This window comes from Theobroma umbraticum, unplaced genomic scaffold (assembly GCF_002168275.2).
Source record: "Theobroma umbraticum cultivar Fairchild unplaced genomic scaffold, ASM216827v3 scaffold_44.0, whole genome shotgun sequence".
Taxonomy (NCBI): domain Eukaryota; kingdom Viridiplantae; phylum Streptophyta; class Magnoliopsida; order Malvales; family Malvaceae; genus Theobroma; species Theobroma umbraticum.
The window spans coordinates 4,402,685-4,419,587 of NW_018397255.1; the positions used below are offsets into that span (position 1 = coordinate 4,402,685).

General features: G+C 32.7%; 3 protein-coding genes across 3 annotated transcripts; all 3 read left to right on the forward strand.

The window, feature by feature from the left end:
* The first annotated feature begins 3,059 nt into the window (after positions 1-3,059).
* LOC149527609 (EPIDERMAL PATTERNING FACTOR-like protein) lies at positions 3,060-4,205 on the forward strand. The gene is made up of 2 exons (XM_089782454.1): positions 3,060-3,565; positions 3,654-4,205. The coding sequence occupies exons 1-2, from the start codon at positions 3,443-3,445 to the stop codon at positions 3,900-3,902; spliced, it is 372 nt and encodes a 123-aa protein (XP_089638580.1). The 5' UTR covers positions 3,060-3,442; the 3' UTR covers positions 3,903-4,205.
* A 2,530-nt stretch (positions 4,206-6,735) lies between these two features.
* On the forward strand, positions 6,736-8,456 carry LOC110408827 (mediator of RNA polymerase II transcription subunit). The gene is made up of 5 exons (XM_021417931.2): positions 6,736-6,825; positions 6,951-7,050; positions 7,312-7,369; positions 7,456-7,812; positions 8,194-8,456. Exons 1-5 carry the CDS (start codon positions 6,790-6,792, stop codon positions 8,294-8,296), a joined length of 654 nt encoding a protein of 217 aa, XP_021273606.1. The 5' UTR covers positions 6,736-6,789; the 3' UTR covers positions 8,297-8,456.
* A 401-nt stretch (positions 8,457-8,857) lies between these two features.
* On the forward strand, positions 8,858-12,579 carry LOC110408826 (Haloacid dehalogenase-like hydrolase (HAD) superfamily protein). Its single transcript, XM_021417930.2, has 11 exons — positions 8,858-9,317; positions 9,415-9,508; positions 9,919-9,963; positions 10,079-10,129; positions 10,453-10,527; positions 10,613-10,646; positions 11,285-11,340; positions 11,462-11,521; positions 11,960-12,019; positions 12,111-12,157; positions 12,245-12,579. The coding sequence occupies exons 1-11, from the start codon at positions 8,947-8,949 to the stop codon at positions 12,291-12,293; spliced, it is 942 nt and encodes a 313-aa protein (XP_021273605.1). The 5' UTR covers positions 8,858-8,946; the 3' UTR covers positions 12,294-12,579.
* The last annotated feature ends 4,324 nt before the right edge of the window (positions 12,580-16,903 follow it).

Below are 16,903 nucleotides of genomic sequence, written 5' to 3' on the forward strand. Positions count from 1 at the left end.
TTTAATTATTAAATATTTAAAATCAAATTAATCAAACTAACTATTTACACGCACATAACCCCAGCTCTTGCGTATCCTTATAACAAAAAGATAGCACTTGATTAAAATTAGGATAACTTCAAAAGAAAAACTTTGGGCTTCAAAAGGTTCTTTGGGCATGAATTGCGGACTGAAAAGTTTATCGACAATGAACCAAGCCCGAGCCTGATAGATAGTTTTTCTCCTTGATTTAGGCCGAGAGCAGTTGGGTTATGAAAAAGGCATCGAGCGTCCCTACAGGCTACAGGAACAAAGCTTAGTACCAACAGTTTCCACATTTTGAGCTGCCTTTATAATCTTCGCATTTCACAGCAACAGCACGCCGCTGCCATCTGCATTGCTTCCCACAAAGCATGTGCGTCTGCACTGCCAGTTTGCGAAATTTGCAAACCATGTTTCATAGATGCAATGATGTTTGGGACAAAGGACCACCATGCCAAAAAGTTGTAACACCAGCATTTATTCATATTCTTCTTTTGAGTACTTTTGGGATGGATATAGGACGACAGCCAAGAGTCCTGCGACTCAGCTACTTCCCAAGAGGTCGAGTGAATCATTAAGGGCCAAATCCTAGTTGCATAATGTAATAAATTGGTTAATCTACCTTTAGATATATGTAATTTTTTTCTTTTTCTTGGTGGGGTTATTACATGATTTAAATCGCAATTAAGGATCAACAAATTCATGTACAAAGATTGAGTTCGGATATTTGAACACAAAGACAAATTACACATGCGCTTACCATTGAGCTCAATAATAATTAGCTTAGTAGGTGCAAAATGGGCGATGGGGCCTCACTGAGCGACCAACATGCCCGGCACGTAATTTTAGACACAAAAACTAAAAAATAAAAAGAAAGTCGGCTCGGCATTGGGGAAATCAAGACCGTTGAACCTATCTGATTATCAGATTACATGTGAACCACTTTGTACCATCTGATTCTCATACGTAACCTCTGTATGACAAGTCCTCTGCAGCAGCAGCTAGTAGCAACCAGCAGTTTCCCATTAATCATTAGCCTTTCCTTTTCATCCTTAAAATATAATTACTCTATAAACTGGTTAAAATAGAGTAGTCTTAGTAGGACTTTAAATACACTAAAAACAAATACTTGATTAAGAAATTTTAAGTTACAATCTCGTGAAACCTAAAGTTATGTTCATCATATGGCGTAACAACATATCATTTTCGTCCATCTCAAACTAATTATTCACGTTGGACTTGATACGAAAATTATAAAAGAAGAAATTCATTTTAGTGCATCTAATGGGAGTTGGGGAGTGGTGTATACTTATAGTCTAATACCCATTTCTCACTGCACTGTGCATGGGAAGTTTGTTGTGATAATGGCAGACGGTAGTAACGTAAATAGCTTAGTGATTAGAAAACTCAAACAAGTTCTTAAAAGGTTTACAATTATTTTTTACAGGTTTTCTGATGATAAACTGGAAAAAGCTGTAACCTCAAAAGCGAAAGAATACTTCTCTGGTAGCCAAGATCTTTCTTTTCTCCTCTTTAGTCTTTTAAGTTTTAACTCTACATAAGAACAAATGAGAGAGAGAGAGAGAGAGAGAGTTGTGTGGATATGTTATGTTAGTGTTTGCTGCAGATTGACTAATGGGCTCATATGATTAAAAAAAAAAAAGAGGTAAAAATCACAGCGATAAATCAGGAAACGTAGAGATGGAAAGTGCTGAAAAAGCATAGCAGGAGCCAGGCCCTCTGTAAGAGTACTGGGAAACTCAGCCAGGCAGGCAGGCGCCCTTTATGAGTTTCATTCACGCGTTGCTGTGGGCACGTATCTAGTCACGAAACTAGCTGATTTGTTGTGTGTAATCCGAATCCTGAATATCTGTTCTTTTTGTTTTTTTAAAACAACATTTTCTTGGTTTACTTGGTTAACAAGATTATCATTCTCAGTTTATGGGAATTTGTCTAGCTGCATTGAAAGGTCATCTTGAAAATTGATTGCAGTTCCAGGTTAAGCTAACAAAGAGGAAATGGCCAGGTTGTATATGGTGCTCAGCAGCTCAGGTACTGGCCTGTACCTGCCAAGTGAGTCAAGGATGTAGAGGAATAGATTGAGGTGTATTTGAGTCAAGTAGTTATATAAGAAACAAAATTACTATGAACAGCCCCTGAAAGTTTGACATAATGTTATCCTTTTTTCTTCCTTTTCTGTATTTGTGGCTTTTCCTACTTTCCTTTCCTTACCGGTTCATGAGCACTGCTGCCATACTCAAGGCAAATGTCAAGCACCTAACCTTCAAGGACAAGAGAAAAGAGCCAGTTTCTTCTCTGATATTTACCAAAAATAAAGCCTGGCACTATATTTTTCTTAATTTCTTTGTCTTAAGTGACTTAGAGCTTTTATTCATCTAAGACAAGGAACACTGAAATTAGGAAAAGCCATGAGCATCTTATGTTCAAATGACAAGCCATCCTAGGCTTCTATTGAGGTGACAGTAGAGTATAAACCTGTTTCGAAGTAGTAAATTGTCCGAATTCAAAAACAAAGATCAACTCGACTTGAAAAGTAGCCTCAATTTTATATTGTAAAATTTCAAGTGAATCCATTTATAACATGGGATTAAATTCTGCACTGATTATCAAATTCAGAGAACTGCTTGGATTGTCTTGTACTCTTGTTTGATTATTGGATTTGCACTTTTGTCCTTCTTAATTTAATTTAATTCAGTTTCATTAACATTCCACATTGTGAAAATGACAGATTCAACAAGTCGCAGTCAAACCCTATAATCTAAAAACTTTGAAGCAACACTTGGGAATCAAAGAGTGAGTCTGAAGTTATTAAATGCTGAAAATTAACCACTGCCTCCCACTCTGTTTATCACCCAAACTCAGACACACGATCCTTTCGCTTTCTTAACAGCTGCAATTAGCCAGTCCATTCCTCAAGACCCTAATCAAGTAAGAGATAAAATAAAAAAAGAAATAGGTCTATTGGGTTCCCTTCCTTTCTGATGTGGATTCTCCCAATTTGTTTGCCTCTTTGAGTTGTTCCTTTCACTCTTCTGCCACCCTTCCCTATCTCTCTCTCTTTTCACACAAAGAGGTCAGACCACCACCCACCACCACATCCCCCAATTTATTACCCTTCTCTCCCTTCCTACTCACTCTTCTCTCATAACTAAGCTGCCAATATTTTTATTAGTATTTGTAACTTAACCAGTTCAGTTCCTTTTCTTTCTGGCTCTGGTTTTTGGCTTTTTGCCTTCCCATTGCAGCAGGGGGGTAAGTTAGTTTCCTATGCACTTGCAGTTAGAGTTCAATTGATTTTTCCATCTTTTTAGTTTCTTTCTTGGTTTTTGGTCAAGCTGGTTTTGGGAGCAATTCTATTATTACTGACTTCATGGTTACATGAAATCCTTTCAAGATCATTATGAGTTCAATTATTTCTCTCCTCCTTCACACCTCTACCTTAGTTATTTCCCTTTGCTTTCTTCTTCTTCTTCTTTCTTCAGCCGCTTCCCTTGGCCAGCTGCAGCCTCCAAACTCCCCTCGGGTCAGCATTCGAAGCCCCAGCTCTCTCTTCTTTCCTAAGGTTATGCTCTTTGATGAATTTAATAATGGTGCCATTGGGTTTTCAACAGGGTTTATCCTTCGAGGAGAAAACAAGGCTGGGATCAACTCCTCCAAGTTGCCACAACAAATGCAACGGATGCCACCCTTGCATGGCGGTCCAAGTACCTACATTACCGAGCCACGAACGATTTCAACCAGGTTTGAGCAAAGGAATCACTAATTCCTTGCAGTTTCTTGACCCATCAGGTAACCAATACTCCAATTACAAGCCTCTTGGTTGGAAATGCCGCTGCGGTAATAACTTTTACAACCCTTAAACGATCAAATCTTCAATAGGTTTGAAACTGCCGTTCATTGGTTTAATCTTTTGAATTATTGCAAACTTTTTCTTCTTGTTGTCCCCGTTTGCACCAAAAAAGAAATTGTTTGATAGGGGGGTTAGTGGGGTTCCTAGGATTCTTTGCAGATTTTGGAGCATTAAATGTATACCTTAAAATCTTATAGTCATGTACAGAAGTTGCAACTTGCAACAATGCCTGCGAGTTTTTTTGTCCACTCTTTTGCTGCCTTCTGAATGGATTATTTCTATTTATTTTGCTATACAATACTTGCTTTGTCAATGTGTCTCCTCAACTTTGAAGCTTTCGATTTTCTTGGCCTTTTCTCCTTTATCTTCTCGGGGTTTTCATGGAGGCCATCAGCCCATCATCATGTATCCATATCTTTCTAATGTCTTCTCCCCCAATCCCCATCAATTTACCAAACTGCAGCAAACATGTTAATTCTTTATTAATAAATGCTAGGTTATGTTTGTCATGCCAAAGAAACTGTTTGTTAAATTTGTGAAAGAAAACGTACATACATTTGAGAATGGTCCCCCAGATGTACTGAAATCATTAATGTGTTGAAAGAAAAGGAAAAATAACAATGAATGGAGTAATCAAATAAAAGCAGTACCACCGAAACATTTGTAACAGCATGGCAGTTCCATGTAAAAGTCCACAAGTCCGAATGGAGAGCATCCGTACAGATACGCACTAAAGCAAAGATCTTAGTGCCAACAACTTCGCTCAGCTCAGTTTTGTTCTTCCTTTGGGTTGGCCCATTAATCTAATTTCTTCCATCGCGTGGTCATATCTCTGTGCTTATGACTCTGGTCTTCTGGTCTCCTATTAAATCACACCTTAATGACAGCGGTCCCTACAACTTATAATGTGAATTTTTTTTATTGAAATTAAAAGAATTACAATCAAATATTTTAAAACCATAATACATACATTTATCATTAAATCAAATTATATATTTTGATCATATTTATATGTATATGATGCAATAGATTACCTAATGTATAAGTATCATTCAGTGTCGTCATTAAAATTATCAAAAAAATATAAAAGTTAAAAAGTCTTCAAAGTTAAGATAATCGTAAGTTGGATTAGACAAACATACAGTTATCTTTAAAGATTCCCTAACCATTGATGTTTAGTCAATAATGGAATGAAACACGTATGATAGTGACTGTAAAATAACACCATACAGTTAGGTTGCTGAAGACTTTAAGATAAAGTTAAGATATATATATATATATATATATATATTACAAATTTGTAAAACCTTTGTTCAACCGATTTGGTCAAATTGAGTTGAAATTTTGATTCAAAGGTTTAGTAAAAAAGAGGGTGCAATCATAGAGGCTCAGGTTATGTAGAATTTATGCAACTGCTCCTACTTTTTACCAACCTTTTGAACTGGGGGCCTTTTCGTTGACCATTTCCTCTTAATGAGTGCAGCCCTATCTTCACGTGATGAAACATGAATTTTCCAAATCACGAGGACATTGTTTTGGAATTATATTTTTGTTCAATGCCTGTCTGAGTTTCTATTTCAAACAGTTATTTTATTAGCAAACAAAGTTTTTTACAACATCTAAAAAGTTGAAATATGGTACTTATTTTTTCTTTTGTATAATTTTAAAAAATATTTTTAAATTATTTTAAAATTTTAAATAAATTTTAATTTTTTATTTTATATTCAATTAATTTTTACCTTTAATTAATATGATATTTATCATTTTAAATTACATATTACTTACTTGTCATTATAGCATATTATAGTAAATGATAATGTAATATAATAACATTGTCATATAATATTTTTTACTCTTCATGTTATTATTATGTCAATGTTATTATTATGTCAATGTGATATAAACATAAAATTATAAATGATATTTTAATTAATAATAATTAATCAAAAATTAGTGATAAAAATTTATTTGATTAAAAATAAAATATAAAAACTTAATTAAATATAATAAAAATAAAAAATTATTTAAAATTTTTTAAATAATTCAAGACTTTTTTTAAATATTATTTTTTTTGAATCCATTTGAATAGGAAAATTCGAATCACTATACAATATACAGGGATCCATACTTCATTTCATAAAAAAGTTCAATTATTTTTTATATTGAAGTTAAACGAGTAAAATGATAAATAAGACCATTGTCATTACACGACCCAATTACAAATAATTGAAAATAAAGTTGCTTTAGATATATAAACAATTGCGATAATTGTAATTCTTTTAAATGATAAGGGCACATGTTATAAAAAACCATTCAACAAATTCATGAGCCACAAGAGAAATTAATGTAAAGTTTGATCGGATGTTTGACATAACTTATGGAAGAGCTTTTCAATTGCAAAAATAGAAACAACGTATTTTGGGTTTCAAAATTTTAAATTTTTTAACTTAAGCAAGAAGTCCATTTTAACTTTTAGATGTAATTATAATTCAAAATTTTTTCTCAGTACTACAATTTAATAACAAATTTTAATAAGATTTTTTTATATCCTCATTTGAGTTTTAAATAATTTATAAACTGGTAAAAAGGTAAAAATCATGTTTGATTCAAAAATAAAAATTAAATTAATTTCTTTTTTTTCCTTTATAGGTTTGTTAAGATCTCAACTTTGGAATTAAATTTGGCCTAGTGAAATTATGGGCTTCGATTGGGTCAGAACCCTAAAACTATAATTTGACATACTTTTCAAGTTTCAGGCCCTCTTTCTCTTCGGGTCGGGTGACGGCACAATCCAGCCCATGCCCAGCTCATATTAGTACAACGAACTCAGACCCGAAAGGACAGTAAGGGTTTCGCAGCGAAGCTTTAAGCGTTTTGAAATCCATAAAATTGTAAAAATGGAGTGTGTTGTTCAAGGAATTATAGAGACACAGGTAAAAGTTTCATACCCGAAATCGTTCTTTTCTTTTCTAGAAATGTTAACCGAAGTAAATTTGCTATGGTGATCGTGTTAAAAAGACTTGTTTTTTTTTTTTGTTTATTATTTTGAGATTTGCAGTATGTTGAGGCACTTGAAATTCTACTTCAAGGTCTTTGTGGTGTTCATAGACAACGCTTAGGGGTCCATGAAATTTGCCTTAAAAGTGGTCCAAATCTTGGTAAGTCGTAAAATTTTTTTCACTCTGCAAAAGCTTTGGTTATGTTTACAAGTATGTAAATTATACTGTTGCTTGTTGGGTGATATGAGCGTTTTGACCCGTTGGGTTGATGTTGTAAGTGAGTTTCCTGCTGAATCATGTATCAATTGATGATTTCTCGTGTCTTTTCCAATTTCTAACATGGGTGTATTTGTAAGAATAGTATAATGAATTTGTTCATAAGTGTTAGGTTCTGTCTTTCTAATGCTAAGACTTTTACAGGATTTGTTGCTTCCGAGGTCAGATTATTGTGTGATATTGAGCAGGCTGAACCTACATGGTAAACTGGAGTTTCTAACTTTTTTCATTTCTGGGTAATTTATTGTTATTTTGGATGTTTATTAAAACCTTTTATATTGTTTGTAGGACTGTTAAACATGTTGGGGGTGCAATGAGGGGTGCTGGTGCAGAGCAAATTTCGGTTCTGGTTAGGAGTATGGTAGAAAGCAAAGCAAGCAAGAATGTGCTTCGATTATTTTATGCACTGGGATACAAGGTGGATCATGAGCTGCTGAGAGTGGGATTCACCTTTCATTTCCAAAGGGGTGCTCCAATAACTGTAACCGTTTCATCTGTTAATAAGATGCTTAAATTGCATGCAACAGATGAGGCTGTGCCGGTAACACCCGGTATACAGCTTGTTGAAGTGACTGCCCCGGCGACCTCAGAAAATTATAATGAAGTTGTTGCTGCTGTTTCATCCTTCTGTGAATATCTTGCTCCGTAAGAGTTCCATCTACGTTCTTAAGATGCATGGTTAAAGACCTTGTCTATCTGATCAAATTCTAGTCTGTACTTAGAAGCTTGCCATGCTTTCTTCAGTTCCTGATGATTGGACAATCCTGACTATAAAGTATCATTTGCATTAAGGCATATAGGATAATCTGTTTTTAGTGTTTATAATTGAAAAATCTTTTTTCTTAGGATATGGTTATAATTACACCCTTCCTTCTAGTCCATGGTGTCAAGTCTTTGGTGGATCCTGATTTAAGGAAGTGACTTAACAGAATAAATTGGAGATCAAGCGGACAGATTCTAGTCTCTGTAACTTCTTTGATTGTATTATATGTAACTCATTCAAGCTTTGGCTGTTTTATTTTACAGGCTGCTGCATTTGTCAAAGCCTGGTGCTTCGACTGGAGTTGTCCCTACAGCTGCTGCAGCTGCTGCGTCTCTCATGTCTGATGGTGGGGGCACAACCTTGTAATAGAATTTGTAAAATTGCAGAATGTTAAAACTTAAAAACAGTACTCTGCATGAATGATGAAGGAGATGATTCATTGCAAAATTTCATTTCCCCTCTTATATATGGCCGTTAGAAATACCTTGTGAATGCTATATTTTCAATCCCCATTTTTAACTTAAAAATTTTATAGATAAAAAAGGAGGGTGTACTTGTGGAGTTTCTACAATATGTGGGTGGAACAAGGAATCTGTATCAGTCAACTAAGCCTTAGACCTGGAATTCCTAGCTGGGAACTTCTCTTCCTTGGAATATTTGATCGCAAGATATATTGGCATGATAAGCCATCATCAGGTTTAGAATAATACGTGAACAATCTTAATAGTTGATGTAGTTTTCCTTCTTGTCACTCAATCTTCAATCTAATGAGACAATGAAGAAATTTAACACACGTTTCGAAAGGCAAAGATAACCAAGGGGTGCCCCAGATTTGTGTCAATTTTACTGCGAGTGTCAAAATAGCATCGTTTTCTTTCATTGAAACCAATCGGTTAAATCCGTTAGAAAGTAGCCTGGAGATATCCACAGCCACACGAACCAAACCCGCCAAATTTAGACCTCCTCAACTCAAAAACCAAAACTCTCCACTTTACACCAATCACTCCAGCCAAGCCATGGCCTCTCACTCCACACTCGTTTTCTCTCCTCCAAATCTCTCTCCCAAATTCTCTTCGCTCTTTCATTACTCCCCACAATCCCTCACTTTCCAAACCAAAAAACCATCATCACTTTCCTTAACAAACACGACAAAACCAAGACAACTCTCAGTTTCGGTCGTCTCAACTTCTCATTCTCTTCAAGCTCTCATTTTCGACTGCGATGGAGTCATTCTAGAATCCGAACACTTGCACCGCCAAGCTTACAACGATGCTTTCTATCACTTCAATGTTCGTTGCCCTCCTTCTTCACAGCCTCTTAACTGGGACCCTGAATTTTATGATGTGCTCCAGAACCGGGTTGGCGGTGGCAAACCCAAGATGAGATGGTTTTTGTTTTTAATATTTCTGGGTTTCTTTTTTTATTTTTTTATTTTTCTTATTCTTGGTTGTTGTTGAGAATTTCTTTTTTTGGTGTTTTTGAAGGTACTTCAAGGAACATGGATGGCCATCTTCTACCATATTTGAAACACCGCCTGAGGGTGATGAGGAGCGATCCAAGTTAATTGACACTCTTCAGGTATTATTCTTACTATTAAAGGTTATGTCTTTGTGGTGACTATCAATGAATCACTGCTAGTCATCTGATTATTCTTTTTTTTTTAATTTTTAATAATCAGCATTGATTTTGATGAAATAATAGTTGTAGTTCATTGATAAATAGAAAAACTATACATTAATAGTGCATCAAATATAAAGTCTTATTATTATTATTATTATTATTTCAGTGTAATGTAATGGAAATTAAGTTTTCTTTTGATTAAGTGAATGTATAAAGAGGGAGGAAACAAGGAATAAAAACCCTATCAGGATTTAATGTGGCTTTTATGGAGAAATTTTTTTTTTCCTTTTGAATTAAGTGAAAGAAATTATGTTAGCTTATATGGAATTCTATCTACTGATGGATGTGATCCTGTTACGTGTTTGCAGGATTGGAAGACTGAAAGGTACAAAGAAATAATCAAATCTGGAACTGTAAGGAAACTTATTGCTCATTGCATTACAATTTTCATTGAATCTGAATTGGTTATCCATTATTATTCAATGAGAAGCTGTTTAGAGCATTATAGAGTGGTATTGTTTTTATTAGGTGGAACCTAGAACCGGCGTTTTAAGATTGATGGATGAGGCCAAGGCTGCTGTAAGATACTACTTATTATCATTTAAGATTGAGAATCCAATTCATGTTCTTTTCCCTTTCCAATCCAATCACTGTAGTTGCAGTCTTTTGCTTTTGTTTTCCCTTTTTTTGTCACCTTGCCAAATCTGTTTCTTCATCTTTGGTTGCATTGCGTTGTGCAGAAATCTCTCTTTTCTTTTATTGGCCAGAGTGCAGAAATCTATTTCCACTTCTGGATGAATGTTATTTTTTTCCCTTCCTTTCCTTTCTTTTTTCCAATTTATTTTATAGTATTTGAATTGTTTCTTTTATCCGTTATTTTCCTGTTCCATTCCATTCTACAGGGAAGAAAGCTAGCTGTTTGCTCTGCAGCAACTAAAAGTTCGGTTATACTCTGTCTTGAGAACCTTATTGGAATGGTATGTTCTGGTTACAGCATCATGATCAACAAGTATCCTTTGTTTCTGTTTCCTTATTCTTTAATTGTTTTGTATCTTGTTATAGGAGCGTTTTCAGGGTCTTGATTGCTTTCTTGCAGGTATGTTCGGTACTTTTAACACATGTTTTGGTTGTTAGATGTATTGTACACCTATGTGAATCAAAACATGTACTCAATGTAGGCTTCTCAGTATGATATAAGAGGTGCATTCTTTCTATGTGGAATTTTCAGTATTCTTTTAAATAGTCAATAGAAATTCAGATGTAACTCTGTTTGGAACAACATTCATCTGATGATTCACTAGCTTTGAATAAATTGAAACTAACAGAATTGAATTGAAGTTCTGTTTGGGTTTTGAAAGAATGACATACCATTCCTCACCCTATATAAAATGCATGAGAAAAGGAAAATTAGCACAATGCAGCTACGAATGCAACCTCTTTTGTTTGCAATTGGAATTGTCATAAAATTTCGGAATAAATTAGTTCCCCCTTATGAAATGCTTCTAGACAAGCTATTTTGTAAACTTGATTCAATATGAATTAAACTCTGAAGTTTTATATGTTCCTAAAGCAATACTCTCATTGGTTGTCTTTTGTACTTTTTCCTTTTAGTGAGGTCAACTTAAGTTTGTGGCTGTGCATTTGACCCATTTTAATTTGTCATTTCTTTCTTTGCTTTCCTAATTGCTGATTTTGACTCTTCAACTCTTATTCTCTTTTCTTCTATGCTTGTAGGTGATGATGTGAAGGAAAAGAAGCCTGATCCATCAATATATCTGACAGCTGCCAAGGTAGTTATCAGTGAACTCTATCATGTGCATTTAACCAAAGGGTTTCCTGTTCTTATATTTCTTGTGTTTCAATCTTTGCTTTCTGTATGCGGATCTGATTCAAAGATCTTATATATGGCAGAGACTGGGCGTGTCCGAGAAAGATTGCTTGGTGGTAGAGGATAGTGTGATTGGACTACAGGTGGATCTTCTATACTCTATCAAACAGATAGACATGTTAGTTTTAGACCAATGACTTCTAAATTTGGTCCAACAGTCGGAGAAAACAGCAATTTATCTTTGAATTTTGGCTCTTATCTTCAATTGATTAGATAATGATGAGAGTTGACTCCCAATATGGGTTTCAAATTATTCGATTTGAGTTCCTTTCTACATATTTCTTGGCCATTACGCAATGAATCCAATGCATTTACCTTAGCCAAAATCCAAGTCAAACCAAGTTTACTTTTGTACCTTTCTGCAAAGAAACTGTCTCCAATCATGTAACTCTAGTAACACTGTAAGAGTTACTAAAGCAGTGAATCTGTGCTAGTTGACAATGTCAATCTTTCTAGCCGTAGACTCTAACAAGTTTATTAACCATGACTAAAGTTTAGGCAAACTTAATTCACCTGTGCAGGCAGCAACAAAAGCTGGGATGTCATGTGTGATTACCTATACTTCTTCAACTGCTGACCAGGTGAGGTCTATAAGTGATACGTGCTGACAACAGGTAGTTCTACCAGTTGCTCGTTGAGACAACTGAGTTGTTGTTTTCTAACTTTGTTCAGGATTTCAAAGATTCTATAGCAATTTACCCTGATTTAAGTAATGTGAGGTATGCCACCACTTCATTTCAGGTAGTTTATTTTTCATTTCCCTCCCATTATGTTTTTCACTCGAATCATTCTGATTGTCCATCCAGATTGAGTGACTTAGAGTTATTGCTCCAAAACGTCGTTGCTGCAAATTAGGAGATTCAGCACAAATTCTTGGAATTCAAAGCAAGATCGCTCATTGATCTTATAGATTGTTTGCTGCTTGCCTTTAAACATTTATTAAGTGCATCTAATCATAACTCAGGCATTTATATTATCTACTGGCCTCCTCCCAGGAAATAAATAAATAAACAAAAAGAACTAGATGATATGTCTATGACTGTGATTTGCCCTGTACTTTTATATTCATACACGGCAATTGTAAATGCCAAAGAATAATAACATTGAGGCAGCAAAATAATTACAAATAATTTAATTTTAAGATTTCTCTTTCCTACTGCAGACGGGCATCTCTGCCTCCCTCAGCTCTACGAGTTTGCTCTATTACCAAAATCTAATTATTTTAACTTTGCAATTGATCTTTACCCAATCGGGCATTCAAACCATCCAACCTGTACTTGTTCAATCAACTCATAAAAGGCATCTATCTCCCTCCTTCTAAAAGTTGATTTTATTCATGTGCCCTTTAATCTTTTTTCTTTTACATGAATAATGGAAAAAAATGAAACATATGGAAAATGACATTTACATTTTTATTTTTTGGTAGCTCGTGATGTATACATTCTGCGTTTCTGAATTATATTCTTTCAGAGTACATATTTTACGACTTACACCAACCCCTCTGACCCATATTCATGATTCCATTCACAATATGATCTTCTTCATTCTAAGAGGGAAGACTATAAGCCCCACTTTGATCACAACAAATAGAAATTTGATCAATTCAAGTAAGTAATGTCATAGATTCTAAATCAATAAAAAATGAAATCACTTTTGAGTTTATAAGTAAATATCTTTTTTAACTTGATATGTTTTTTTTATTAAAAATATAAATCCGTGATAAATAATATCATAATTTATTAAATTTTTTATTAATGTAAAACTTCTCATGAGAGATAGTAAAATTGAGATAAAATCAAACCAAGAGCTTTTTGGTTTAGCTTTTTTTTTTTTAACTTAAAAACTATTATGAAGCTCTGATAAAAAATAATAATTTTTAAAATTAAATTATAATTATTTAACATAATAAATTATATAAGTTCTAATTTCAATTAAAATTACCATAAAAGGTATTCATATTATCTTCAATTATTTAATAAATTATAAAGGAATGTTTCAAGTTTATATACAATTTCAGATTTTAAAATAAAAAAATTAATAAAGAAACATAGTAACTCTCAAACTTGTATAGTAGTAATAGTATTAAATTTTTGTTGATTTAACAAACAATCGGATTATAATGCTTCAATTCTCCAAATAAAAAATTAAAAGAGGAAATGGTGTATTTAACATTAAAATCATTTTTGGTGAATTTTTTTTTTTTAAATAATATTTGAATGTAATTTTAATTTTTTTTTCTTAATTTTTTGTAAAAATAAAAAAATTTAAAAATTTATTATTCTGATACTGAGTTTTTTTTTTCTTGATAATTTTTGTAGAGAGAAGCCACGGAGAGAGATTACAACTTGCGGTGGAGAATGGTCTTGCTAAGGAAATGATGGAAGAGGAAAATGGAAATCAGCCAAGGCAAAATGCCCTGGAATGGAAGAAGAAAGCTGAAGGTGCTACAAATGTCGGTGGATCTTCTCTTCGTAATTTTGATAGAGTGATTAAGGAGGCTCTCCATCTTGGTTAAGTAGGAAAACTAGCTAGTTTGGTTCGCAATAATTAAGCACCTTGTCATTCGTACTACTGGCTTTTCTTTCTGCACTTTATCCAATATTTTCTCGTCAGCCTATTACCTTGTTCCTTATCTGCTTTCAGGTCCATTTGCACCTTAAAGTTGTAACAACGTACCTCAACAGGCTTCTTCAAATAAAACATAATCTTTCTTTGATATATAATATATCTAGCATCAAGTATTAAAAATCTTTTCTATTTAACAAAGAAGAAAAAGAGAAAAATTCAGATAATTTAAAAGGGTAGCCAATAGCCCGTTGCTGCTGGTGTTTTGTGTGGGATATATTCTGTATTCCGGGCTTAAACCGCTTTTGTAAATTTGTCATAAATCAGTAGACCAACCCGGGCTCAAGCCCGAACCTAAGCTTTCAATATGCCCAACAAGCCTAAGCCCAAATCATTGAGGTCTCTAATATTAATATATACATACAACAGGCGTCAAGGGTTTGCTCTATTGTTCTTTTCAGTTTCCACACTGGGATTATATCAGACTTTACAAGTGAATTTTGTCAAATTGTGTATTTAAATTATTTCAACTCTTATCTGGCCTATAGAAGACTTATTTAAACTGTTTTTTATACATATTGTGATGCTCATATTATCATGACATTTACACACACGTATCATGTTTATTTTTCACAGTAAATTGATGGATAAATAATGAAAATAATTTAAAAAAGATTATGAATGACAAATGTAAATTTGTTAATCAAAGTCAATATTGAATTTATAAAAACTCATGAACTTTAATTGACTTTTACTGGAAAACAAGCAGAAAATGTACATAAATATTAATTTGATTCTTTCAATATAATTATTATGAGAGAAATGAAATACGTTTTGAGGTTGATTTGGTTATATTGAATAAAGTGCGACATTTATGATCTCGGATGCTTACGGACACCAACATGGGTGCAACAATACTTATGCACAAATAAAGGTTGACATAAATATTGCTTGGACAAGCATCCGACAAGTATTACGATGGTATAACAGATCGGCAGTTGGAACCATTTATAATTTAGGCCTGCCAAAAAATTGATGGAGAGAAGTAGGCTGGCAAATTTATTTGTGGCCACGAGCCTTTAGTTGCTAGCATCTTCGCATTGAACATGGCCACGATTTGGGTACAGCATTCAAATTGTACCTTTCAAACCGCAAACCGTAGTTATCAATTAAAATAGCACAATCATACAGTATGATATTAATAAATAATTATATATATTGACAACTATATTTTATTTTTTAAAAAAAAGTCTATTACATTTAATTAAATATTAAAAATATGTTACACGATATGTTTTTTACTGTAAGCAACATATCGTACTATAGTGGATTTATTTTTTCTATCTAATTATTAAGAATTGTTTGTTTATTTATTTTTTTGAGTTAAAATATGAAAACTTATTTTTTATGAGTTTTAAGGATTTAGATTTTAAATAAAAATATTAAAACTTCAAATTTCCCTTTAGATTTCAACCTAATAAATGTTTTTTAATTTTTAATTAATAAATTAATATAAGCAAATATATATATTATTCAAAAATATATACAATTAAAGAATATATTGAGAATTTCAATTAAAAATAATCATATTTTCCACTTATGTTCAATAATCTTCAATTTTATTAAAAATATAATATTTTTATTTTTTTTATTTTACACTTGTAAATGTTACTTATAATTAGTTTCAAAAGTTTTACTGTATATAGGATATGATACTCAATACCAAAAAATAAATTTTGATATACGATAAGTATCTCGATTTAATAATTATGTCACAAACAACGTCTTTGCATGTCACTTATTATAATAATAAAAAGTTTCTCTTTTTATCTTATTTTCGGTATCTTTTTATTTGGAACTTTATGTCCAATAAAATCCATTTTATTATTGCTTTTGTTGAAATTTAACTTTTTAAAATAGATATACATATACCTCAATACCATGTGGAATGAGATATAAGTTCAAATATATAAAAAATGAGAAAATTGATTAATTAAATAAGGCACACTAAACAATTATATAGCAAATAGAAAATCAATTAAATAGGATCACGTACACATAAGATGATCATAATGATATTGGTTCTTAACTTTGTGTGAATGTTAATATTTACAAACTAGAAATTCATACATTTTCCAATTTTTTAGAGTCTCTATATTAACGATGTCGTCAAGCTTAGCTTTATGTCTTGCATGAAATTAATGATTGTAATAATTCAACTTATGTTTGACTTAATGGTTGTTAATTTTATCTCAAAGAGAATTAAACATTTGATAAGGTTTAATTATAATTAAGTTGGATTGGCAACAACGAACAGTACTTCCTTATGGCCAATAATATATTAGAATGAAAGTTAAAATACAGCTTCCATATATATATATATATATATATATTATTTTCTTTTAATTTTTAGATAGCTTATGTGAATCAACGTGAAAAGTCAAGTCACGGAGGAAATTCAAGTTGATAATTTGTGATGGTTAATGGTTTTAGGTTAGATAGTTTTATTTTATTTTATAATTAGAGAAAAGGAGATTCGAACTTTACTCTTTAAGGAAAAAGATCATACACCAATTAATGAGTCCAATGTTAGGACGGTGTTAGATAGTGTTATTTTGTAGATGTTAGATTTATTATCTTTGCTAGGGTGCTGTTAGATAGTGCTATTTTGTATATGTTAGTTTTATTATTTTTAACTTTTTGTTATGTTAAATTTTAAATGTTAATTTGATGGTTTTTTTTTGTATAATTAGAAGAGAGGGGATTCGAATCTTACTCTTTAGGTAGAGTGATAATGCACCAAACAATAAGTCAAATGCTCGGGTGCAATATTAATTTGATGATTTATGTAAAAAGATATAATTATGTAAGTGAAGGAACAAATGTTATGTTTTTTTTTT

Bases quoted from the DNA above. Each gene is read 5' to 3' on its own strand.
- LOC149527609 (XM_089782454.1), top strand. From the start codon at position 3,443: ATGAGTTCAATTATTTCTCTCCTCCTTCACACCTCTACCTTAGTTATT. The intron at 3,566-3,653 runs GTCAGCATTCGA...GGTTTTCAACAG, and splicing joins AGCCTCCAAACTCCCCTCGG to GGTTTATCCTTCGAGGAGAA.
- LOC110408827 (XM_021417931.2), top strand. From the start codon at position 6,790: ATGGAGTGTGTTGTTCAAGGAATTATAGAGACACAG. The intron at 6,826-6,950 runs GTAAAAGTTTCA...TGAGATTTGCAG, and splicing joins AAGGAATTATAGAGACACAG to TATGTTGAGGCACTTGAAAT. The intron at 7,813-8,193 runs GTAAGAGTTCCA...TTTATTTTACAG, and splicing joins TTCTGTGAATATCTTGCTCC to GCTGCTGCATTTGTCAAAGC.
- LOC110408826 (XM_021417930.2), top strand. From the start codon at position 8,947: ATGGCCTCTCACTCCACACTCGTTTTCTCTCCTCCAAATCTCTCTCCC. The intron at 9,964-10,078 runs GTAAGGAAACTT...TGTTTTTATTAG, and splicing joins AAATAATCAAATCTGGAACT to GTGGAACCTAGAACCGGCGT. The intron at 12,020-12,110 runs GTGAGGTCTATA...AACTTTGTTCAG, and splicing joins CTTCTTCAACTGCTGACCAG to GATTTCAAAGATTCTATAGC.